Source organism: Enoplosus armatus, chromosome 23 (genome assembly GCF_043641665.1).
Source record: "Enoplosus armatus isolate fEnoArm2 chromosome 23, fEnoArm2.hap1, whole genome shotgun sequence".
NCBI lineage: Eukaryota > Metazoa > Chordata > Actinopteri > Centrarchiformes > Enoplosidae > Enoplosus > Enoplosus armatus.
This window is the reverse complement of record NC_092202.1, coordinates 10,272,550-10,299,243: the sequence shown is the minus strand read 5'-3', so window position 1 is coordinate 10,299,243 and position 26,694 is coordinate 10,272,550. Positions and strand designations below refer to the sequence as shown.

General features: G+C 40.5%; 1 protein-coding gene across 1 annotated transcript in view; it reads left to right on the top strand.

Annotated features, from left to right (window-relative positions):
* Positions 1-14,534, top strand: part of LOC139305774 (sodium/potassium/calcium exchanger 2-like) — a 37,805-nt gene extending 23,271 nt beyond the window's left edge. Inside the window, exons 5-11 of the mRNA XM_070929724.1 lie at positions 2,027-2,077; positions 5,542-5,640; positions 7,698-7,780; positions 12,228-12,362; positions 12,481-12,570; positions 12,940-13,106; positions 14,285-14,534. Of these exons, the coding sequence (XP_070785825.1) occupies positions 2,027-2,077; positions 5,542-5,640; positions 7,698-7,780; positions 12,228-12,362; positions 12,481-12,570; positions 12,940-13,106; positions 14,285-14,534 (875 nt within the window). The remainder of the gene's footprint in view (positions 1-2,026; positions 2,078-5,541; positions 5,641-7,697; positions 7,781-12,227; positions 12,363-12,480; positions 12,571-12,939; positions 13,107-14,284) is intronic.
* The last annotated feature ends 12,160 nt before the right edge of the window (positions 14,535-26,694 follow it).

Genomic DNA, 26,694 nt, shown 5'->3' with positions numbered 1-26,694 from the left:
AACCCCCAGCAGACAGAGCGGGCATGCACACACACGCACACACACTCTTGCACACAGGCTCACCAGAGGTTTAGAGGTCACACCACAAGGACAAGAGGCCCCCCCTGGTAAACAACAACAAGCCTCCCTCCCTCTCCGGTTGCAGAGGGCAAACAGGTGACTGCGCGGGCAGTGATTGTGTCGTGGGTTAATTGCCCTCAGAGCAGCCTCAGTTAGAGGCAGGCTTTGCAGTGATAGCGCACTTCAGACCCAAATCGCCTAATCATATGGGATTGAGGCACTTGTCTGGGAGTGCAGCAGATGAGCAAGACACTCTGCAGTGGGATGTGTTTTCATCTCATTAGATTGTGTTTTCAGGGCTGCCAAGTCTCACATTTGGCATGAGATTTGCACCATAATCCTCTCACATGTGAGTGGAGTGGTCGCCCACTGTTGGGCAGAGCTGGACATTAGTGTGAGTGCATGTGGGTTTGTGGGTGTGGGCATGTACAGTACTGTACACCTACTACATGCACAAGACTACAAATCTGTTGTGAAGAGTTGGCAAAACAGTTTGCCCACATTTGCAAAAACATATTTAAATGTATTTAACCTTTATTTAACCAGGAAGTCTCTCGTTATTTTTCACAAGAAAAGCCTGGCCAATATAGCAGTGTAGAGCAGTTAACAGAGTCACATAAAACAACATTCACATGTAGAACAATAACATAGGGTTTGAGAGGTATGAAGGAGAGAGCTTGACTATTTAAAACAGTTCATAACACATGTTGGGAACGTGGCATTTGGTATGAAGGCAGTGTTCCAAATCAAGTTTGTCTTGTAGGTAATCCCAAGCCCAGTGTGTGAGGAAAGGAAACACAGTTTTGCCGAATGGGGAACAGCCTCTTGGTACTCCATCATCAAGATTATCTATCTTGATGATCTGGTCTGATAGTGCTTTGAAACAGGAGAAAGCAGGTAGACAGGAAGTTACCAAGAGTGGTAGAATCATAGGAATTATTTCTCTGTCGAAAGTAGTTCCAGTGAAAACTGATCACCTGAGCTTTGTGCGCAGCGAGATAGAGCTGAGTAAATAGTTGTAGTGAAGTTGTAATTTGAAGTGGGCACTGTATTTTGTACAAATGAGGAAATACTGTAATTTTGGTTTATATCACTGTAGACATCAATATGTTACAACAACCAGCAGTATTTTTTGTCTTATTTGTTTGTAGCAGCTCTACTAGTGTCTGGCCAAAAACTACTGGTGGAGGATTTTAGACAGAGCTATGCTAAAAACGAAACCCTCATGCCATTAGTTCTTGCTGTTGAAACAGGCAGAGCAGCTCCAAGCTGTGAGCTACTTTCAAAAGACAAAAGTGCAGTGTGGGAGGTAGAGCCCTGTGGTCCAGTGTCTTCTGTTCTGCTGCTTCACGCTCAGCTGTTGCTGCAGGTTTGAATTCCCGACTAATTCATCATGCAGATGTGCTGACCGTCTATTTACTGTAGCACCGAGAAACTGCTACAGTAAGGGAATCGAATTAATTGTTCGGGTTTCATCGTGGAAATAAAATGCAGAATCATCAAGCCTTTGAATAAGCTTGCCTGCAGAGGAGAGGAGGACTCATCTTTTTGTTGCATGTTGACCCAGTAAATTCTCTTCTGACTTTCCTGTTGTGTTTTTTAATACATCATTGTATGAACCTCTTATGATTTTTTTCTCGTATTTCGACTGCCCCCCCCCCCTATTTCTCACAAATCTTCTCTGATAGCCCTCTAACTTGTGCCATTGGCAGGCTCTTTATCAGACTGAGTTACTGTAATACTATAATGTATTTTATTTGTAATTCATCCCTTGCCGCTCTGTTTTGCACTTATGCAGTGATGACTCGGAGAGACTTTGTCTTTCTGTATGCCACTCCTTGTGCCTGTGTGAGTGTACAGTATGTGATGTAGAACCAGCGGACCTGTCTTGTTGTGTCATGTTCACTCTTTTCCTTTTCTCTGTGTGTCCGTTGCCTTACCCTTGTCTTTTGCTGTGATGTTGTAGAGCTTGGGACTTATGGGAAACTAAAATATTATCACTCAATGACTGAGGAAGGTAAGCCTGCAAGTTTTCACTTGATTCTTTGAGTCAGCTTCTGTCATCCCTCTTGGTTTTTCTCCATCTTAACCATGAAACCTCCAACCCCATTTTTTTTGTTTGCTTGTGACATACAACTTTGATTTGACAACCTCTCTGAGATTTCACTGACATAAGTGCAAATCATGGTAGCCATGCCATTGTTAAAATTTTATTTTTTATTCTCATTTTTATTTTTGGCTTTTATTTGTTTATTTCTACCCAGAGAATATTTTCATACATATTGTGTGTTACTGTGTGTAGTGTTTCTATGGATTTTTATTCCATCTATTAACATAGATATTTTAAAGAAAGAACATTTCAGTCATATGGTGCGTATGTTTGATTCTGTGAGAAAGCCACTGCTTCTTCTTTAGATTCTTGGTCAAATTTGAAGACATGTATTATTATGCAGGCTGGTAAACCCACACACAAATGCACAGCATACCATACCATGCCCCACACTCACACACAAACACAAGGCACAAGGTTTTCTTTCTTCTTTTTCTTTTTCCTTTGGCCCTGTTACCCATCTGCGTTGCTGAGAAATACATCATCCATGCCTCAGCACTCACTTGGAGGTTCCACTTGCACCAGCAGCGGGTGCACACACGTAAGACGTACGTTGCTGAATTTGGCAAACTGGAGTGACTCATCCTCCCAGCGGTTGCGTAACAGGCAGAGCTGACAGGGAAAATGAGCGGCTGTGTAATGACGGCTAGGGAAGGGTTGCACTTGGTTATTTTTAAAGACCCTGCAATTGCTTCATCATTATGCAAATTGGGTGGTTCTGACAATGTGCGCACCTTAAATGGACCTCGCATTTTGTCCACACAGACTGAAGACAGCCGTTAAATCAATAGATTTTAGTGTCGAACAATGGGCTTTTTTTGTCTTTGTTGATTCATGCACCTTGAAGGAACTATGAGGTTTCTATTTTGTTTGCCCTAAGAGCTAAAGCATAATGTAATTATTTGCAAAGGCAAAATGCGGTAACTACATATTTTGTCATCAAGTTGAGATCTGAATCGGACTTATGCCATTCGTTTAAAAAATGTTATGCCATAGAATTGCCAAAGAAAAGCAGCTAGAAAGTTATATCAAGTGAAAGGTGAGATAGATGTGGCTAGCCGTAGCTAAAGCTAAAACCAAATTTACTTAAAGATTTTATTCCCCTAGCAGATGTCTGTAAACGAAAAATATCAATTTTGTTGAACTAATTCAGTTACGTATTCCACATAACTAAATGAGGCAGTAGCTAAATCCAGGCATTATGGAGAAAAATGGCAGCTAAACTTCTGCTAAAGCTAACTAGCTTAGCCGATCTCAGCAGCTGCTATCTCAGCTTTTGACTATTGTGGAATTCAAATCACACACCTAAATGTATTACTTGTAATAACACAGACATCCATTTATTTCCTGTGGAGTGTAAATCATAAGAAAGCTGAGAAAACACATTATATTGATAGATACTGCATTTTACCCGTGCATTCTGAGATGATTATCCAAAAGCAGCATTTAGGTGTCCTGTAGGTTTTATAGCAATTATTTTTTGGGTACGCTAATTAGCCTAAAAAGGTGTATAAATAAGGCTTTTACAACCTTTCTGTCCGTTATGCAGTTTGCCGGCCAGCTTGAAAACTTTTCAACTTCCCTGCTTCTGTAGCGACCGCGCTTTGCCTGTGGAGGTCTTTGTAGGAATATTTTCACAGCTTGCACTGAAACATCATGCCAAAGTGGATTTCTTCAACATTTAAGAATTTCCTCTGAATACCTGCAGAAAGCCCAACCCTGCTGCTTGTACCAAGCAGAGACAATCATCTCACACCCACATATAAACACACGCAAATGCACTCTCACTACCATACACAACCAACTGAGAATGACCGCCTAAGGTGAGTGATGTCAAGGCAGTGGAATGTGTGATGCCGACACGTGAAAATGTACGGTATGTGTGTCTTTGTGTGCATGCGTGTGTCGAGGAGGGGAGGGGCTGTGCGGAAGAGACAAAGTGAGAGAAAGACGGTGTTTGTCAAAGACAGATGAGTGAGTAAAAACAGGAGCGATGGAGAAACGTAGAGTGAGACAGAGGAGACGGGAGGAAGGCCGGCGGTGACTTGGGGTGCTTAATGATTTTGCCAGAAGGTCACAGACAGTGTTGACATGGTTGGGTGGAGTACGTATCGACGCGTCACTGTGTCAAGCACTGACAGATAAGCCATGCCCTCTTAAAATGAAAAAAAAAAAAATTCTTTCTCATTGATTACATTGGCTGATTGGGAGTAAGCAGGACATGCATGCAAAACCTGACACGCACAGCAAGTTGGTGAAATTGCATGTGGGTACATGATAGCAACAAGGTTAATGATGTACAAGAGGTTTTCCACCAAAAGAACACAAAAACGTCTTACGACACAGTTTGGTTTCAAATGAAAACACTCAGAGAAGTTACTAATGCTGAATATGCCCAGCCTGTATAGCCATCAAATACTAAAATCTAATTTGTATGGGAACATGCAAATGATTTCTTTGCATTTGGAGTCATATTTCTTTCCGTCCGAGGACTGTATTGTTGTTCGTGTGTGTATGTGTCGTTGGGGGATTTCTGGCCGTGGGGGATTTCGTGGAAAGTCATTGTTCCACAAGCCAGCAGCCAGTCATCGCCAGTCATTACAACGTGGGCAGAATTGCCTTGCGTGAGACATTATTTGTAATGTCAAGAGGGCACGCTGCTTATGTAAGCCACAAGGTCATGTTGTTCAATTGATGTTTCAATTCAGTCTACTGCGTCACAGCATCGTCTTTCCAATATGAATTGAGTTATTGAATCAATAAATGTAAGCAAAAATATATTGATCGCGACTAGTGTTTTCTAAATATTGATTAAATTCTCTATCTAGCAGATGGAGGCACTCCAATACAAGTAATGCTAAATTAGAAGGGCTGTAATAATGATAAAATCAGGTGCTTCCAGTTAGAGTATTTAAATACAATGTCTTAAACCTATAAAGTTGTTATTTTTGATATACTGTGATGCTGTCCCCAGCTAAACCTTTGGTTGCTTTTAAATCCCTGCTAGCCTCTGACATCTCTTGTGAGTTTCTGATCTGATCTGAGAACTGAACGAGAACAGGAGTGAATCTGACCTCCAGAAGGCAGATCTCTTCACAAGAGATTCTCTCCCTGCTGGCTTTGCCTCCACCAAGGACCAGGACATTGCAGGATCATCAGTATATGATATGCTACGTCATATTGACCCTCGATGTTGTTTGAACGGCAGTTTTCTGTAAAGCCACCACCCTGTATGCTTTTGAAATGTGACCCATCTGGGGTCAAAGGACAACGAAGGAGCTCTGACTGGGATGAGGCCGAGAGGCTTTGAAGATGCTGCGGTATGCAGCTCCCTGTTCTACATTTAACCGCTGTGGCGATTTCTTTTGCAGGTAAATTTCGAGAGAAGGCATCCATCCTTCACAAGATCGCTAAAAAGAAATGCCAAGTGGAGGACAGTGAGAAGGCCAATGGGGTAGCAAGCCGTTCAGGTAAAAAGCTCTTTCGTGTTCTTTTAGATGTTAAGGGATTTGTTTGACATTTTGGGTGCATACACCTATTCGCCTCCTTGCTGAGAGTTAGATGAGAAGTTTGACACTAAATATGACGCTACCACCAGCAGCCGTTTAGCTTAGCTTAGCATAAAGCCTGGAAACAGCTAACCCTAGCTCTGTCCAAAGGTAACAACATTTGTCGTTAAAGGTTAAATCTTTTTTTAATTCACATGTTAATTACAACATGTTAAAGTTTTTGTACAGATTAATCAAACAGTTTGTTACACTAAGCTAACCAGCTACTGGCTGTAGCTTCAAATTTACGGTACAGTTATGAGAGTGGTATCAGTCTTCTCATCTAGCTCTTGGCAAGAAAACAAATGAGCATATTTCCCAAAATGCCAAATTATTCCTTTATTTAAATATTAGCTGATTGTTTACAAAGATCAGTTTGCTGTTGCAAACACTTCATGACCAGGCATTACCCGGCTTAATATTCCTTATATTAGTCATTAGGATTGCCCACTGAAATAGTTAATGAGCATCAAATCCAATGTTAAACAAGCATGACATTATCAAGAACTGGCAAATTGATTGCAAGTGTTGTCTTCAAGCAGTATTTAAATCAATCACAGTCACTGCCAAGTGTAATTTATGTGTGTTTTTCACTTCAAAGAGCACTGGACCAAAGGATAAACAGGAGGCCAGAGGAAGCGCTTTCATGGCCACAATGTAGTCAGAGCGGCAGAATCAAAGGGAGACATAGATTTTATCAACAAGGCAAAATTATGCTAACAGCGCCGCATTAACATATTACCATCTTAATCAAAATGCATGACTGGTAGTCGTCACAGCATACTTTACTTTTCAGGCTTCACACATCTTACATTTAGTCTCTGGTGTCCAGAGTGAAAGAAGATTTGCCGTCATTAGATTTTAGTGTATGATGCATGTGATTAGATTCTTCACATCCCATCTTTATCTGTAATATCACAGCATCAAAGCAAGGGAGTGAGGTCATGTGCTGGACGATAGTGGTATCAAGTCACATTATCTATCTGGGAATCTTTCTAATTGTCACAACTGCACTTGGATTAAAGCAATGTCCACGGCAATTATAGTTTTATCATCTGATTACTTGGCTTTTGGCTCTTTGTATTTTAATAACGGCTGTTAAGTAAGTCTGGCCTCAAATGAAATGCAGTCGTATCAGCCACCAGGATATGATGAGAGAGAGGGATGATAGTATCACCCTCAGACTTGCACCTACTTGTTCATATGCAGACAGAGACTTGGATTAAAAGCACTTTATGATCATCACATTCAATATTGAAGTGAGTCTCCAAAGGAGTCTGTGATTCTTACTTAGATTTAGACAAACTACCTAAATACAACAAATGTGAACTAAAGATATTCATGGAACAGACTTTATATGCACTCTTGCAGCACGTATTGGATTTCTTACATATTGACCTGAAGCTCTAATAGTGTCATTAGGACACACTGAGATTAGCCAAATCACAGCGACACAGACTGATTGAGGGTTTTGTGAGACTGGCCAGTGAATTAGTGCTGAAACAGTAAGTCAGTTAATCAATTAGCTGATTGAATTTTAGGCCATTTATCAAGCAAAAATGACAGACACTGATTCCTGCTGTGTCAAAGAAAATGCTTATTTTCTCTGTGTTATATCATTGTAATTTTTTTAATTCAAATTCAAAATCTTGCAGCAAAATGCACAAAGAGTATCATAAGTAAAACTACAGATGAAAAAACTTGAAGGTTGTAGTTGGTGGAGGTGGATCTGATTTTTATTATTTTCTTTTTTGCTGGGTGGTTTGATCTATCTATAATAACAACAACAAAAAGGTGTAAAAGTACAAGTTTGTGTCCGTAGGGTTGAAGGGGTTAACAGCATTTACTCAACATATCTGAGGTGTTGTCTCCTACCTCTCTCTACGTCATAACTCACACTCGCACGTCTATTTGAGGCAATGACAGCTTTTGTTCCACCAAAAGCTTTTCACTTGAATTATTCTTCAAACTTCCCACAGATAAGAACCTTCCCAACAGCTCCAGCGTGGAAGTTGAAGTGACACCACCCATGAATGGGACAGCAGGGCAAGAGGGGGAAACGGTAAGAAATCACAGCACACACGTACACAAACTAACTGGGTCGTGTTATGAAAAGGCAACAAAACTGAGAGACAGATATCAAAGTTAGAGAGACATTTATGAATATTTTATGCCTTTCATCTGTGACTGTGTTCCACCTTGAGTGTGATTGATGCAAAGGTTGCACTGACTATGGCACAGGTCACTACTGCTGATAATTTCCCAGCATGCACGCGGGCGAGTTCCTCCATCTCCAGCCAGACCTGCCAAAGACCCGCCTCCACCCACTGAGTTCTGTAATCACACTCCTCACTCACCTGCTGCTCCACACCACTGGGTGCTCGAAATGAACACACTCACGCACACGCCTCAACACACACAGTCGTTGGTGTACGGCCCGGCACGGAGCCTCAGAATGGCACCTGCAGCAGTGGTGTCGGCATGAGCGATGGCGGTGGGACGCAGCGACCCGCCAGGCCAGCAGACGGTCCTGAGGCGAGAGGGCAGCGATTCAAAGTCGCACTGCAGGATTCTCACTCGTTACATTGCCGTGACCAAGAATAACCCCAAAGCAGACTGAACCTGCTACCATTTTTTTTCACCCAGCGAAAAGTTATTTTAAACTTGGTCTTTTGAAATATTTTATTTTGTTTTGATATTGTATGAATATGAACAAGTCATTTTCTCCAAGCTGCAAACTTGTTGATTGTTAGTGAATTACAGAGTGTATAACGATTTTAAAAGTTATAAATCTTAAGATTTCAATTTTGGTTGATCTGGTGACTCCTGTGGTTACTGGTGGTAACGTCTTAATAACACATAAGTCCCACAGTTCTGCTGCAGACCTTACCTTGATTCAAGCTACTAACCCACAATATTAATCTTTTTATTTCTTCAACTGATCCTATATTGTAAATATTTGTAAAAGGCTTCGCAAATAAATATAATATGACGAGAAGCTTTGGATACAAAGGTCTCCTCAAAACTATGGGGACTATAGGGATTTTAATCTTACGCAACCCTCCTTTGAATCAAAGACCAATCTTTGGAAAACACGGCTCTTGGATACTGAGTTGTAGGAACTGAATTATTCTTGGGGAAAAAAAAGATCTTTCTGCACCTAGAAAAATACATTCTGTAGCACTTTGACATCCAGCATTCCTCCCAGGTAAAAGAGTCTATAAATACAGACTGGTGTGGAAGCATATAGGAGGTTCTCAAAATAGACCGCACAAGAAACTACTGAAGATGAGCCCTGATTCCCAACATGACCATGTGTGTATTGATCTATTCCACAGCACCAAGTTGTTTTCAGATTGATCTCTCTCTCTCTCATCTACCGTCATCTATAAAGATAGAGGTAATGCCAGCTTGAGACAATTTTTAGACTCACCTCAAAACTTCACTTTTGGAGGTTAAGGCCGAAAACCTGATAGACTGGTAGAAACACCCTTTTTCATGTGGTGATTTGCTGAATTTGGAAGATCTGGACGCCTATTGGCAATTCCCACATTCTGCTATTTTTAGAGGTCTGTCCCACAGTGCACCTGTCTGTGTCAGCCAGGAAGTAGCTGGAAACAGCTCACACCTTCATATGACGCCAGAGGCCCCATCATATTAATTGTTCAGTTCATCCTGGATGCCTTGGCAACTAAGATTTGGGAATTAGGGGATAGTTAAGGTCATATTGAAATCTGCAGCCGACTTCTAGTACAATTTCCTGGCTCCCTTTTTTGTTTAAAACTCGGAGCTGTGCTGACAGGAATGATCATATACTATACTATAATATTTGCCAACAGCAGAACTTAAACGGTTTATTTTTCATAAAAGCAGTTTTGCATGGTATAAGCGTAGTGTACATTCATCTGGCTCTAATTTTATAATGCTTTTTTTCTTGTAAAGATGAGCACATTCAGGCTATGACTAACTCACAAATTGTCTTTCTGTGAAAATATATTCAGGATTTTCTACTTTCAGGACATATTTTGAATATTTCTAAGAGTGTAAAGCTCCTGTAATCACTTCTTTTGATAACATACTGGGAAACTAAAGAAAATCAGAACTGGCAGGAATTTATGACTCATCCTACCACCTCTTATCTCAACAAAAACGATTTGAAGAAATCACTGTGTGTATCATGGGTTTATCATGGGTTTCAGGATGGAAGTAACATCGGATTTGAATATCTGTTTGCCTTTCTTTTGCTAAATAGTGTGAGAATTTCTTTATGAGCCTCCTTGTCAAAATAATAAGCAGATGCCGATATTCACGCCATGGCAGCTGTTACAGAGTTATGTTGCAAAGAGATGAATCCAGCGTGTGAAAACGTCCCTTTTAATGTGACACTTGTAATAGAAAGTTAAAAGAAAGTACAAGGTTTTCTTCCCCAAAGAAAGACGGAAGTATCTAACTAAATGTAAACTAAAAGTACTAAAAGTGTGTGTGTTCTGGAGCACTGCTTTCTGTTTGTCTCAGCTTTAGTTTGTCAGATTACACCTGTGCTGCATGATTACTGGAAACATATTGAGAAAGAGAGAGTTTAAGAAAAGATGAAAGTCATTTCAGATAGATGGCTGCATTTTGCCACTTCCATAGTACTAAAAGTTGGATCAACAAAATAATGCAAATGCATCAGGGTGAAACCTCATTGCAGCTGTGCTTACAGTATGTGTTTACACTTTTTGTCACACAGGTCTGGTCACAAAAAGTGCAAGCGTTGCCTCACACCAGGTGCCAGCGCACACGAAGAAAAAAAATAGCAAATGTCATGCCTCCCCTCGCAGCTCTGTGGTGCCTGGTAAAAGTCAGTGCCTTTAAGCTCGGAGTTGGCAGTGTTGCCAACTGAGGCACCACAGGGCAGGAAAGGCCCCCAAGGGGCTGGCATTTGGAAACCAACTCAGAGTAGGGAGCACCAGCTCTATGGGGTACTTTAGCAGAGAAAGCAAGTAAAGGAAATCATAAATAGACAAATGACAGACTCATAGTGTGCAGTGTCAGCCAGAAATAGTCACCTGCATGCAGTCAACATATCTTGAAAGAGCTGCAGGACAAACTGCAGTGTAATATAACGCAACTTTTCCTGCTAGAAGATAAGAAGAAGCTGTTGTTGCTATTATTACCCTGCAAACACTGCAGTCAAAATATAACCTCTCATATCTTTTCATCTATGAAAAGCTGTGGATTTGGTTCAGAAGCCTCAGGTTTTTGGTTTTAGGCCTTTTAACAGATGACAATGCAGCCATCTGGATGTGGAGAGGAGGAGAAATCAGAATGCTGAGCATAAGTGATGCAAGCGCTGCCTTTTGTTTGGCAGCTCTGATTACCAAGGTTACCAGGCAATACTCAACAGCAGTAGCTGTCACAGCAGGATATGCTCCATATGATTCATGATTCGTGCAGTAGCCATGTTTAAAGATTTTTGCTTCACTCTGTGGGCATGCTTAGCTGATGTGATTGAAGCTGTTAAGATTTAAATGATTTTCTTGAGAAAATGATAATTTACTGAACAACATCTGCCCTGCTGTATGTTTTTCTTCCCAGTCTTTTACACCCTTTTTCTGCCTGTTTTTTTACACCTTCTCTGAAGTCACTCTCAAAAGGGCAAGAGACACATTCTAGGTCATGAGTGTGTTCTGTTCTGCATGTGTGGACCTGCTCTCTGCAGGTCCCCACGGCTCCTTTGCATCCTGTATAATTGGATACAAAGGGTCCCAAGACTATCTTTCCGCTCTCAGAAGGCTTTGTTGTTATACCATTAAAGTTTAGTACCAGAATGTTTAATTGAGAGTCTGCTTTTGCAGAAGTAGGCACAAAAGCTGAACAGGTAAGGTAGGTTAATGCTACAGGGGAAACGATCATTTAGTTGTCTCCTTTTTGCCAGTGTCTCAGAATGTGTCATCTTCAGACAGTGACAGCTTATTTGATGTTGATCTGCAGAGAGGTGACAGTCTTCGGTTCACTTGGCATTCCAGTGGCAGGTCCAATCAGACCCCGGGGGTCTGCCAGTGCAGCCGGCATGAGCAGTCAGCAATGATGAGCCCCCTGATGACTGGAGAGGCAGAGCCCTTCAGGCTCGGTGCAATCTCCCAAATCATAGTCATCAGACTCCTCTGTCTTAAGGTCACCGCAGAGCAAAGGCACGTGCACGTCCAGGTCCTGCCATCAGTTTCTGCAGACCTGTGTGCTGTCTTTTCCCTCTTGAAGTTCTTGTGTTGCAAGAGTGCCGCCTGCCTCTCTGCATAGTTGCTATGGAGAGGTGTATCCCAATGAGACAAGTATTCAAGCTTAAAGGAGACACTTGGATTGTAATGAATTTCCTTCTGGAACATGCAAAAAGCATGACTCAACTCAATGTGCTGTTTGTGTCATATTTACTCGGGAATGGTAAATTAAACACAAAGAGATTACATTATGATGAATGTTTTGTAACCTTTATCTCCTCTCCCTCTTTCTTTGGTGTCTCCTCTTAGGCTGAGGATGAGGAGGAGGAGGACCAGCCTCTGAGCCTGTCCTGGCCAGAGTCCAACCGCAAGCGCCTCACCTACCTCTTAATCATCCCCATCGTCCTCCCCCTGTGGTTAACGCTGCCTGACGTCAGGAAACCGGTGTGTGAGACAAACAAGAGTTCTCCTTCTCCAAACATTTAAAACAAGAATGTCATCAGTTGATAAGTGTGGAGTCCTTATTTATGTGTTTGCTGCTAAATTCTTCTTTGTCTTTCAGTCTTCACAGAAGTTCTTCCCCGTAACCTTCCTGGGTGCTATCTGCTGGATTGCAGCCTTCTCCTACCTGATGGTGTGGTGGGCTCACCAGGTACACACTTCTGAAAGACGTGTTCCCTCCCGAGGACGTGACGTTGTAAAAATAATTGGGCGTTAAGTGACATTATACACATTATAGAATCCTAACATAAGCATAATCCAAAAACAAAGGCAAGATGCAGCCATCTTTTCTCTCCATTTCCTATCCTTGACATTTCAAATGAAACCATATTCTATAATGCACCCACTCATAAATAATACAGCTGTCTTATTCAAAACAAAGAGATTGTCAGAGTTAGAGTTTTGTCACCTCCATCAGCTCCCAAACATCACAAGGAAATTAAAAATAGCTGGGCTGGAACAAAAGATTAGGTTTTATTTACCCCAAAGCTTAGTTTCCTTTTTTTTTCTTTTTTTGCAGGTTGGAGAGACCATTGGGATTACAGAGGAGATTATGGGCCTGACTATATTAGCAGCTGGAACCTCCATCCCTGACCTCATCACCAGTGTTATTGTGGCACGCAAGGGGCTGGGTGATATGGCTGTATCCAGCTCCGTAGGCTCCAACATCTTCGACATTACTGTTGGGTACGTCTGTGCAGGGTCCTGCTGTTTTTAAAGCCACGTTTGGGAACTGTAGTTTCAAGGTTTGATCGATAGATCTGTATTTTTCTCCCCAAGTCTGTGTCAGTCTTTACATTTTTTATTTTCCTTGTAATTTCTGCTTTGCACACAGAATAGTCAGAAACATCAGAGCTTGATTTCCTAGAATTTAGAGAAGGCCATTTTCTGTAATTTATTCTTTAAAGAGTAACATAGCACAAGGTGGAAAAGCATTGTTTCACTGCCCTCTCCAGCCTGATGGATGAGTGTTATGTTGCCTCAGTATACCCAGGTCCAGACCTCTAAATATATCTAACTTTCAAGTATTCTGGGTTTTATAGTAATATATAAAAGCAGAGTAGGCGGGAGAAGGCGAGAGCCTTTGTCAGTGTCGGATTCAGAGTAGCATATGGCTACTTCCTACTTCCTGGAGTACTACTTTGTTGCACCTGTAACCACACCCAACAGTGATGGCACAGTGTACTGACACACCCTGGAGTACGCCTCTACAACTTGCTTTATACTTGAGACACAAGGGATTAACAGTAGTCCCGCCAAAGACACATTTGCTGCAGTTTTTGATTTATAGTTAAGCATCAGATTTTACCCGCTGATAGCAAAACGCCACCACAAGAGCGACGTATCCCACTTAATCAGGTCCTATTGTGCTTTAATTATATTTCCCACAACAGCTTTGTTTACATTATTTCATTGACTTTGTGATATAACAACAGCATAGATATGCTGGCTACATGCGTAGGCTCCAAACCCAACCCTGTAAGATCCCTCTTACAGTACATCACTGCAGCAAGGTGAGAAATGAAACTGCAGGTCAGCAAAAACAAGATTTTCAGCTGCTGCCAAGTTGCTCTTTAATTTGGTTTTGTCTGAGTTACAGATTTAGTTACAGACAGGGAAAAAAGGCGTAACCAGAAGGTAGTGCTTCACATTCTCCTCTTTTTATCTTCGGCATCCTTGTAAATCCCTGTAAAAAATAAAAGTAATTGTAAATAGTCCAACTGGGGTAATGTAAATTGGATATATTGACAGATATCCAAAATACAAAAACGTTTCCTCCTACAGTCCCTACAGTGCTTTTTATTGACTTTCAGTGGCTCATCTGACTCAAGAACAGCATGTAACGTGTGTTTGCGTATTCGCAGGCTGCCGTTCCCCTGGCTCATGTGGTCCTTTTCCAGCGGCTTGAAACCGGTGCAAGTCAGCTCCAACGGCCTCTTCTGTGCCATTGTGCTCCTCTTCATCATGCTCCTCTTCGTCATCATCTCCATCGCCGCCTGCAAATGGCGGATGAGCAAGCTGCTCGGCTTCATCATGTTCCTGCTGTATTTCGTCTTCCTGGTGGTCAGCGTCATGCTGGAGGACAGGGTCATTACCTGTCCGGTGTCCGTCTGAGGACCTCGGAGGACCCGCTTCCTCTCCCTCTTCACTACCACAACCACCGCCACCAAACACAACCCATCCTTCTTGTCTGCCATCGCTCTCACCTGACCCATGTGATCCTTTACCCCAGGAATAAAAGAAGAAAAATGAGGACTCGGAGGACAAATATTAATAGAAAAATATGGAATCTCTCTATATTTTCAGTGAGCAGGTGGTGGTGTGGAGGGGTTAAACCAACAAGGGCACAAGACTTTGGCTTGGCTGGTTTAGCGTAGGCCTAATTTTTATTTATTATTATTATTTAATTGGCAGGTGAGGGGGGGTTATGGGTGTACCAGCCAAATATAGAAGCATTATGCATGCCATTAGTGTCACTAGATGAGCTGGAATCAAGACTACGCCTTGTAGGTTGAGGAGAATGACCTCCTGTGAACTTTGGGGGAAAAAAATAAAACCAAGCGATGCACTGTATAAAACTCTCAATAATAAATGCAGTGGCTGAGCTGAAATTGTGAGCGTATTTGAACACACACACTAGTTCAACACACTGAGACGCGGACAAGGAAATGGTAGACTGTGTGGATGAAGATTTTTTTTGTTCCAAAGGTGTTTCCTGTCTGATGGTATTGAGCGAAAAGACTCTCCTGTGGGCTTTGCACCTGAGCAACAAGGGATGTAACACTCTTGCTGGGCAGACCAAACTCCTTTTTTGTTATTTCTTATTTGCAAATCCATCATGTGCTCAGTCCGAATGGCGAGTTTCAGCTTCCCCCTCTTCCCTGCCGGATGTCATTTTTCACCACTGAATGATTCTTCTTTTTTTTCTTTTTCTGATTCATTTTCATGAAATATATAGGAGTAGCATTAGATGTACTGTAGCAGCATTAGTTAACGTAGAGTCATCTTAACTTAACAAATCTGCTCCTCTTTTTTTTTTCTTTTCCCACTGAACACACGTTCTGATTGTACAGAACTTTCCATGCTTCACATGCACCGACTGACAAAAAAAAATGCCTAACTGAAGTTTAGCCTCTCAAAATATATGCTAGCCTTCAATATCTTTCACTGGTTGGAGAGAAAAAAAAGGCACGAGTACTAATGAAGTCAATGTCAAAATAATACATTTGAAAAGAACTTAACAGTGTTTAAGTGTCATGGTTGATTTAGATTAGTCAATGTGTAGTGCTTTGTTCACAGTAGAACTGGGCTCAACTCACCGGCTAGTCAAGCTCCTGGGGTAGTAGTTTCAAGGAGTCAACTGCATGTAAAAATAGACACTTGAAGGTGAATAATACCAATCAACATTTAAGAAGTTGTATACCAAAATGTATACTTTTTCCAACATGTTTCATAACTTCTTAATGCAAAACACTGCTCAGTCTCTATGTAGAAAATGTCAACATGTATGGTCAATGATATCTATCAAACTTGTGCAATTTCTTTTCTAATCAAAGGTGCTTTTGTGTGCATGTGTGCAATCTGCATTTGAAGTCATCACACAATGACCATTCCTTATATTTATCTATGAATAGAGGCTATACTACCAGTATTTTGCAACTAACTGCAAAAAAAAGAAAGAAATATACACCAATCTGTGTTTTATACTGGAAATAGAAATCATAATCACAATCTCTCTTTAAGCTACATAGAATGTGGAAATCACAGATTTAACAGCAATATACCGTGTGTGTGTGTGTGTGTGTGTGTGTGTGTGTGTGTGTGTGTGTGTGTGTGTGTGTGTTGTCGTCGAGAATCGCATCCCCCATGCGTCTGAACGCCCCACCCCCACCCCCCGCTGTCCTTTCTGTCCGACGTGATCCGAAAACCCCCACGAGAAAAAGTGAGCAACCATTTCTCCGCAACCCCTTCCTGGCCAGAAACACCCGCTTTACCTCAACACAGCCTCTGTACAGCAGCTTAGTAGGAATTAACTGTAAAATAGTAGTAAATAGATTCTCTGAATGTGTGAGGACAAATGCATGCGAGGAATCTGGGCTGGTTACCCACTGACTGTACAGCTGAGCTTAGACCAACTATAGACGTTCACTTTTATGCATCCATTCAGAAAGAAACACCAAGAACTCATAAGTTTTACTTTGTAAATACAAACACCTGTTTTTTTGCAAGAACCAAATGGCTCACACATATTTTATTTATTTTTATTTATTTTCTTTTTTGTCATAGTGGATGGAAAAGGACAATGATATGCTGGTGGCCCTAAATATCATAGTATTATTGAGCAACACAAGAGCATTTCTTTTTAGCTACTACATACATTACACTAAACATGCCTGTTCAGGTTCTGGTATTTAACAACAGTCGGACTTAGTGACGCCGCCACTGTGTCAAACTCATATGTTAAACTGCTGCGTGATAACATCTCCACAGCCCCAATTCAACGAGTCTATTTAAGGCCTCTGCGATGACTCGCGTGGAATTCTTTTGTGCACATTTCCCATTAAAGTCTTGCCTCAGAACGCCCACACAATCTGGTTAACATGATCACACCTCAACTCTCGTTTCTACTCGTCGAATATTGACACTTTCGTATCTTTGTTGCTGAGAGTTAGACGAAAAGATGGATGCCACTTTCATGTCAGTGCGATAAATTTGAAGCTAGAGCCACCACCCGGTTAGCTTAGCTTAGTACAAAAATATAGCTATCCTGGCTCTGTCCAAAGGTAACAACATTTGCCCACCAGCACCTCTAAAGACTACTTGTTTGTTTAATCTGTGTAAAAACGACAAGTTGTGTTTTTTACCGGGGTTATGTGCAGGCCAAGATAGCCACGCTAGCTGTTTCCCTCTGTTTCCACTCTTTGGGCGAAGTTAAGCTAACCGCTTGCTTGTGGTAGCTTCATATTTACTGTCCAAACATGTGAGTGGTATCAATCCTCTTGTCTAACTCCCAGCAAGAAAACAAGCATCTTTCCTAAAATGTCTAACCAAGGTCAAGAGGTCATTTGCTCGAGTTTAGTTGACTTTCTACCCCTGCGGTCACATGTGCACTTCCATTGCCACAATCCCCTCCCGTCAAGACAGTCTTTTTTTTTTTCTTCTTTCTCCAAAGTTCCCATGGTGTGTTTGTGCAGGAGGCTGGGAGCACGAATGGTGAGATGGAAAGACAGGAAGAAAAAAAAATCAAAAGCCAAACCGGTTTAACATCTGAGCTTGGCATTGGTTGTGGTTTACCAGGGTAAGCAACCGTGAAGGTTGACCACTAATGAACATTCTTGCACTGTAAATGTTTTATTTTCTTGGTGTTAATGTAAGATTTATTTAAGGTGTACATATATACAGATACAAATTAACCATATAATCTATATGTGTAAAAGAAATGTCTCTTTATGTAAAAACACAAAGTATATAATAAAACAAATAAAGATGATAATTCAAATATGCAACAATGTGTTTGCTGGTTTTACATTACTGTCAGTATTATTAAATATTTAGTGAGCTTTTGTCTCGACTTCCTGCAGATGTTAAATGAGTATGCCCCTTTGTTTTGTTTATGATTTCTCCATTGTCTGCCATCACCTTAAGTTCCCATGGAGTTTAGTGAAAATCAAGTCGACTTTATATGAATACTTCAAAACAAAAGGATCCCACTTTTAGTGAGAAGCCTTCCCCGAGCTCAGCTGCTATGAACATTTTTAGCGTCGATTAAGTAGCGTCAATGACGACCTCAAATAGCAATCAGCACTGTAAAATGGAAGAAAAAGTGTTTCATCTTCATACAAGGGCAGTGATTACCTTTTCTTCACCTCTCATGTGGCGCCATCCTGCATGTAGGAACACTAGTTGTGGAATAGGGCGCCCTCTTGTGATCAAATCCTGACACTTCAATGTGATGGAGCAATCATCACTTGGATGCCTTCCTGAGAGTGAACCCACTGGAAATTGTCTTCCAGCAGTTCAAAGGGTTTCTACTGAATGACATCACTTTTATCTTTCCTTAGAATTGTGTCACATAGTTTCCCGAGTACTTCTATATTTATATACTCTTATTTCCCCATAATTTACTGGAAATAGAACATGAGGTCATCAAACTTCTGCTGGTAGCTGTGTTAATTTGACAAAATACTGATGATTGTGAAGGATTAGTGTTGTGAGATAAAGAGGTGTATGTCCAAGGTAGAGTAGATACAACCAACAAGTGTATGAAAACCTACTGTGCATGTGTGAGTGAACCTTGAGTCAGTAGATGTCAGGCTGCCATCTACTGACTCAAGGTTCCAATACAACCAATACAACAAACACTTTTTCACCACCAAGTTCATTGTTCGTGCGACTCTCAAGGGGAAGCTGGGGGCAAAAATGAAAAAGGAGCACTTCCTCGGCACGTAGACCACCCAAGGGCCCCTTTGGCGTCACGTTAACACCTGTACATCCCATCAGGGCACAGACATATACATGAATATTGGAATTTAAACAAGAGGGACAATTTGAAACTCAAAACCAAAGGGGCAAGTAGCAAGTGGGTGAGACAGCATGGGGTTTGAATTTCTCAACTTGATAAGACACGCATGAGATTCCTCAAGGAAAGGTTAGCAAAGCTTTGATGGTGGTACGCATGCCAAAGTATTGCTTGTTGTGTTCGTGTGTCCCACAGCTTGATTTATGACACCTTTTTCCACACACTCACATCCATGCATATTCCTATGAAAATGAATTAGACTGTTGGCAAGACATCCCCCCAAAGAGTACGGATTTACACAGCCCCAGAGTAACCAGTTGATGTGCATGTTCTTTAAGGACTTAATTATCCCTAACACCATCTCTGATCTTTCCTCAGAAGTGTGCTTCATTCTTCCAGGTATTCCCCAGATTTTTCACAGTAGATCAAATGATTGCTTCCCTGCACCTTTTCGCTGGAAAACTGATCCTGCATATGTCCGTCCACTGCAACAGATGCAGTGAGTCAAGCCGAATCATCAGTGTAATTTTCAATTTGAGTGTGTGAAAACACAAATCACCCGCATTCCCCTGGAGTGGAATTGTCCTAATCACTGATAACACTCTTTTGGCCACTGTGGTTTCTTGGACCTCTGTTTGTCTAGTTCAATGGCTTTTAGTTTCAAAACTCTGGGTTGTATTCTCCTTTTTTTCTGCAGGAGACTTTGGTTTGGAAGGCATGATAATATGGTAAGTCTAATGAAGTCATGTAAAGACAAGCTTTTTCTAAGTGTGTGTGTTTAATGAGTGTTGAAAGAGCAGTGCAATTCATAGATACTCTCAATGGCATGATTGGGAGACAGTTGATAATAGTAGTTTTAGTTTTGAATAAGCATTTACACTTCTAATGATTGGAAATTAAATTAATGGTCAGATAAAAAATCATTCAAGTTAATTGAGGAGAAAAGTTCAAAGAAAATATGAATTCAAGTATTCATCCCTTGATGGCTGTAAGCACATAGTGCTGAAGGTGCTGACTGTGCTGATTTATTGTATTATTTGTAAAATATTATACATTTCTTAATAGACATAGCTGAGTTCTGCTGCTACTAATAATGCTGCTGTTTTGCACATGGTGTGATTTACAATTTGTATTTATCATTTATTAAACATCCTTCTTTTCTTAAGTCAATCCTGTTAAGATTTATGGGTTCATTCTTGTTGTTTTAGTTTCATTTTAATTCAGATTCCTCGGCATTTGGTTTCTGTAATTTGGTGTTAGTGGTGTATTTCAAGAAAGAGACCCTTCAGTTAAGTACGATAATAATATATACTATAATATGAAGTAATAGTCGTAGCCATACGTGTGGTGGTAGTCATAGAAGTATTAGTAATAGTAAGGCAAGGCAAGACAAGTTTATTTGTATAGCAGACATTGAGACAAGATAAAAAGACACATATAAATAGGATTTAAAGAGAGTAAAATAAAAGATACATTGTGCAGTGAGAGATATGAAGAGTGGCAAAAAGACGCGTTTTAAGACTCAATTGAAGAGTTGCAGCAGATCTTGTGTTTTCTGGGAGTTTGTTACAGATATGTGGTGTTCAGAAACTGAATGCTGCTTCTCCATGTTTAGTTTTGACTCTGGGAACCAGATCCACCAGATCCAGAAGACCTGACGGGTCTGGACAAAACATAACGTGACAGCAGATTAGAAATGTGTTTCTAACATTTAGTGCTTTATAGACCAAACAAAGTTGATTATCTGACAAACATGAAGTCAGTGTGAAAATCTGAGAATCTGAGAACTGGAGTCAAGCAGCAGCATAATCTGAATCCAGTCTATTTAGTTAAAATAATCACAACTGGGAAAATATATGTAACTGTTTGGATATACCTGGACTCTCCTTCAAAATATGTTTTCACCTGAGATAGAAATGACAGTGGTGATGGCTACTTAGTTTTAGACATAGAACAGAGTCTCATTTCAGTTTACAAGTGTTTAAATGCTTCATATGTATAGTGGCTATAATAACCTAAGCTATCAAATAACTTCCCTTTAGAAATCTATACTACGTACAGTAAGCCCTAAAAATGACTCACTGAAGAAACACCCAGAAAAACTCTCAATCTCAAAAGGTGTTCCTTTTAGAAACACCCTTTTTATTTATCCTTAACAGCTAACTTAACTTTTACACTTTTTACATCTCAGATAATATTGGGGTGTTTTTGTTGCTCGGCCAAGAAGGATTTGTTTGTTTTGAGACTCTTGTAAATGTGTAACTTGATGTCAGGCCATGATATTTTGTAACATGAGGACATATGCAGCTCTAGCACGTGGAGAAATAGGAATATACCTGTAACACAATAGCAGTCAGGAAGATAAATCACTTCTTCACCAAGTCAACTGCAAAAAAAAAAAACCCATCAAGATTCCTCGTGAGTCAATGGTCAATGTGTTGGCAGAGTGTGTGGGGATTTTCCCTCTTCCAGCTAACATTTTACGACAGACCAACTCACTTTCTTTTTCTCATTTGCCAGCAGTTGATAAACTCCACATGGTTCTGAGGGCAAGGTTAGCAGCACCGAGGGCGTCTCGTTCAGCAAGTCAGCTTACTATCGGCCAGACTTTGCTCAGTGACTTCATGTGCTCGCTGTTACAGGGCGTGCTTGCATTTGACTCAGCAAAAAAAAAAAAAACGTCTCAGAGGAGGCTCCGGGTCAAAATCCTGCACACTCACTCGATCCTCTTACAAGCGTGGCAGCAGTGAAGCTTGTCTGAGGCAGACTTTGGCTGCAGAGTGAGAGAACAGCTTCAAAATATCTCAGACGCAGGCGAGTCATCACCAAAACTGCCCTGTTTTGCTGTTTTTGGGGATTCATGTGGGGAGTTATTTTCATGACTCTTTAAAAAAAATGGGCCCCAGTGGACTTGAGACCGTCAATGACTCACAAGAGGGTCTGTGTTGATCTGAACTGTAATTGCCGCACATGTGGCTCTGTGATTCAGCCTGAGAATCGTCTGAGAGATGGTTTTGGTTTGCAACACTGAGAAAAGGATGTACAATAATAGCCATACAAGTTGACATGCACCGATATGTCATTATGACATTTTAAACTGTGTCATAAACAGTGGAATAAGACCAAATAAGGAGAAGGTAATGGTGTCTGTCTTAAATCTTTATCTGGTATTGCAAAATGTGTGACTCTGTAAAGATCCATTACAGCTACTCAAATGTAAGAACAAAATTGTTGCGTGACTATGTATCTTTTGAAAGAGGAAATGATGAATCATTCATCTTACAAATTAAATTGGTTGCCAATACAACGTACCTTTGCTCAGTTTAGCAAACAGCTGTACTTGACCAGTAGCTTATGGTGGCTAACGTTCGATAATGTTAGCAAACTTTAGATAGATATTGCTCTATAACTAACTTTCCTGACTCAGTTTGCTAACTTTACGGTTCCTCTCTGCTACTGTTAAACTACATTTTAGAATTTATCAGTATCAAGTGATTTTGGCCACAGTTCAACAAAAGTTACATAGTCTCAACTAAAGTGAAATGGTCACCAAAATTAAAATGATGCAGAATACAAGTTTAGGCTACATGCATCCCAACAGTGTGAACGGAGTCAGAAACAGTGGAATAACACAGAATAAAGAAAAAAAAACAACTATGTTCACTAGTGTGAGAGCATTAGCCAAAAAAGTCAAGCTTTCAGGACAGGAGGATCAAACCCATAACATTTTAAAAATGTGGACAAATGTCTTATTTCTGTTTGGAGGTCAATATGTGGGACTTCTTACCCAAAGAACTCAAAATGAACAATGAATGTGATCATTTTAAACTCAATTTGAAACAGTTTCACTGTAAAAAAGGGATCAGTCATGTTGTCATAAATGATCCGGCGCTTGTTATTGAGTTTTACGGTTATTTTATTGTATCATTGCTTGCATGTTTTGGGTGTATCTTCTTGTTGAGCTCTGTGTATTTGTATAAAGGCCCATCGAGGAACAGGCGGTGCAAACTAGCTTAGGCTGTACAGTAAATGCTGTGCTGTGTGGCATTGGTCCATGCAATATCCTTATATCCCTATAATATAAGAAATAAGAAGTGAACACATTATGTTTTATAAGGGACAAAAGGCAATGAAATGAATAAAAGTAAAATTAGCAGTTCACATGTTTACAAGTCTCACACCTTTTGATTTGATCACAGCCAGACACACCTTGACATTTGCCCTGCAGCAGAGTCACCTGGACACGGAGGATTCCTTCATCGTCATGACTTTGTGTTGACTTTGCGTCTTGTGTTTTGTGTGAGTGGCCTGTGTTTTGTTGATTGCATCACTTTATTGCCTCTTTTTATACATTTCTTGTCAATAAGATATAACTTTGATTCCTAAATACTGTGTCTGTTTTCTTTCTATATAATGCATGGAAACATCTGTCCTGAAACAACCCCGCGTGATATTTAGCTGTCACTGTTGAGTTGTCCATTTCTGAACGCTCAGGGATTCTAGGGAGATTTGGCAAAGTTTCAAATGAATATTTAGTGTTATGGTAACGTTACTGACACATGAAACTACAGTATACAGCACAAGTGGCCTGCAACTCCATGTGTGGTTGCTTCTGAGTAAATGCTATGACTTGGTTTGACAGATTTCTCAGACAGGTATTGATTTTGTTATTCTTGCCCTGTTAGCGAATGTCCTTTAACTGCAGTTTCCATGTTAGTCTACACTGCTCTCTTGCTAACTGTTCTTGGAAAGGAGAGTTGTCACCTTAACAGGCCAACCTGTTTGAATGAATGCCAAATTGAAATTCTTCACATTGATTGCAACCTACAGATTGTATTACAATGCGGTAACCATGATAAACAAATGCTTACTGCACGTAATGGAAACGTTAACCCTGTCAGGTCCTGTAATTGTCTTTTTACTTTAACATATTTGCTCTGTGGGAGTTGACAGGTGTGGCCAGTGTCGACACCTTCGGAAGTGAGTCATCAATGCCAAAGGTGCTAAAGTCAACGTTAGGATTGTCAAATAGTTTGAAAAGAAAGAATTATGTCCTGTTCATCATCTTAAATTGATGCAATTAGTATCTACTCACAGGGCAGTTTGATATGTGCTCTTAAAAATGACCTAAATGTGTCAAATCAGTGACAGTGAACAACTTTTTCCCAAAACTGTAAACAAAATAGGGGGAAGAAAACATCATCAGTGATGCACAGATGTAGGCCATGTTTACTTTTTAAGTCAGAAGAAAACATGAAGCTGGAGAGCACAATCTTGAGCATCTGTGGAGGGCAGTAACAGAAGAAGTATTTAGATCCTTTACTTAAATAAAAGTACCAATACAACAATGTAAAAACACTCGATTACAAGTAAAAGTTCTTCATTCAAAGTCTTACTTCAGTACAGAATTATTGGCAGCAAAATGTACTTAAAGTATAAGTACACTTAAAGTACACAATGTTATATTATTATATATAACACAGCTGTTGGAGCAGGTCACAATGAAGCCAGTTTTATATCCTTTATATACAGATAGTTAGTGGTTCCTAACCTCTGGGGTCAGGTTCCTCCAAAGGAGAGCAAGAGAAATCCGAGGGATCATGAGATGAAAGAAGTTCTGCTACACTAAGTTTGTATGAATTTCTTTCTGATATTTCTCAATTTTTTGTGAGATTATGGATAATTTTACCTGTTTGAACCTCAACTTGTTATTTGAGAGCGGTTTAGAGAGTTAATGTCTCTTTGGTGGAACTGCTTGTTTGTAAGGGGTCACAAGCCATAACGTTTAATCTTACTGTAAGCTTGTCATAAATGGAATAACAGTAAAAGTACAAGGACCTCAAGATTGTACTTAAGTACATTGATTAAGTAAATGTACTTAGTTACTTTTTACCTCTGCTGGATGGCCACAGATGCTCTTCCTTCTGGCTGGTGACTGTTCACCATCATGAAGCAGCTGTGTGTCAGTGTTAACCTCCTGTAAGAGAAAGGAAACGTGTAAATGACTGTATATGTGCTGAGCATTGAGAGGCAGCAACATCCACACACTGTGTGGAGGAGCTAATAATTAAGGGTCATAAAGAGTTCCCTCATAAAATGATGTTTCCTGTCCTGCATGGCCACCGCTTTCTGGTCTAGACAGCGTTTGAATCATTCTGTGTGATTCATTAATGAACCAGATCCTGCAGTCATGGTTTATTTTGTGTCAGGTTTCTGGTAAACCAGGACAGCGACTTGACCATTCTGGCTTTATGGACGTCACCTCATTTCGTCTATGCATGAACAGAAGCAGTATTTCGGTATTTATGGAAATAAATAAATAATAGTCGACTTTCTAGACCCTGAAATTACTTTTTATAATATTTCTGTAGGGAATTAGACACTAGTGTATCCAGTGATCATTCAGATGAACTCCCATGGTATAATATCACTATGATATCCTTACAGTGATATCCAAAAGTTATAGGGTAGGAGGCTACCTTGAAGACATAGCCTATTTTTTACATTTGACAAAGTTGCTTCACATTTTTATTATACACAAGAATTACTTTGAGATTTTGGGAGAATCGTCAGTCCTTACAGGTTTGGGCGGATTTTCCTTCGCGGACCAGTCTTTCCCCACTCTGGGCCAATGGGATTCCTCGTCAGCGCCCAAAGGTGCAGGAAGCCACGCCAGAGAAGCCCGGCCAACCCCAAACGCACACCTACATGTGCAGTAGTCAGCCGCTGACACTGCCTGCCACAGAAGTGGGCGGCGGAAGGCAGACTTATCTCTTCCACCCTTCAGCCTACTTTTTACTCCGCTGACGCCTGATGGCGAGACACATGGACCGGGGACAGCGGCCGAGGGAGAGTCTTGTTTCACACACCTCGACAGGTAGGTGTGAGGATGAGCCTATGGGGGAAGGAACAGGCCTACATAGTTCTGTCAACATCCACTTAATGTGTTTGCTTTCTCGAGATACTTTCATATCGCCCGCCCTGTTACCAAACCTGCGTTTTCCCATTCATTTACTGCCTAACTGAAGTCTTGATCTGTCGTCTGTTTGGCTCGTCGTTTCAGCCACTCCACGTTTTACAAGTCCAATATGACTTCAGAGTAATCAGCAATATGTTGATTTTTTTTTTCCTGGATGAAGATGAACTCTGGCCTGAACTTGAGAATGGACTGTACCATCCGAGCTCTATTTGAACATGGGTCCAGGAAGGAAGGCAAGATGTTGGCATAGCTGTTGAGTTGGAAGCCCTGCTATGCCATCAAATTGCCATCTTTCTCTCCCCTTTGCAGCAAGAAAACCCTCCGTGATTATAACTGTACCTGTTTACACTGAAGGATCTTCCAGAAATTGCTTAAATATAAGGTAAATGTAATTAACTGTCTACAGTGTCAGAGGGATTCTCAAAATTGTCCACAGTTATATACAATTTTAGAATAATCTGCCTGTGTGTGAGGAAAAATCTGAATATGAAGAATAATATAAATTATTACAGTGCTACAAAACTGTATTTAAAAAAAATGCAATCAATGCATTGTTTACTCTGTGAATGTTCCTTTTCTTCTAATGCAATTCACAGAATGTATTGAATTTCAGTGGAATCGTATCATGATGATATGATACTGTTGTCATTTTTAAAATTATAAAAATTATTCAAAAGAAATTGTATCTCTAACTAAATGAGCTGTTAAAGGTTTTGTTTTACATGTACAGCTTCTTTCTTTCCTGATTCAGTACAAAACAGTGAATGTAACTCTGA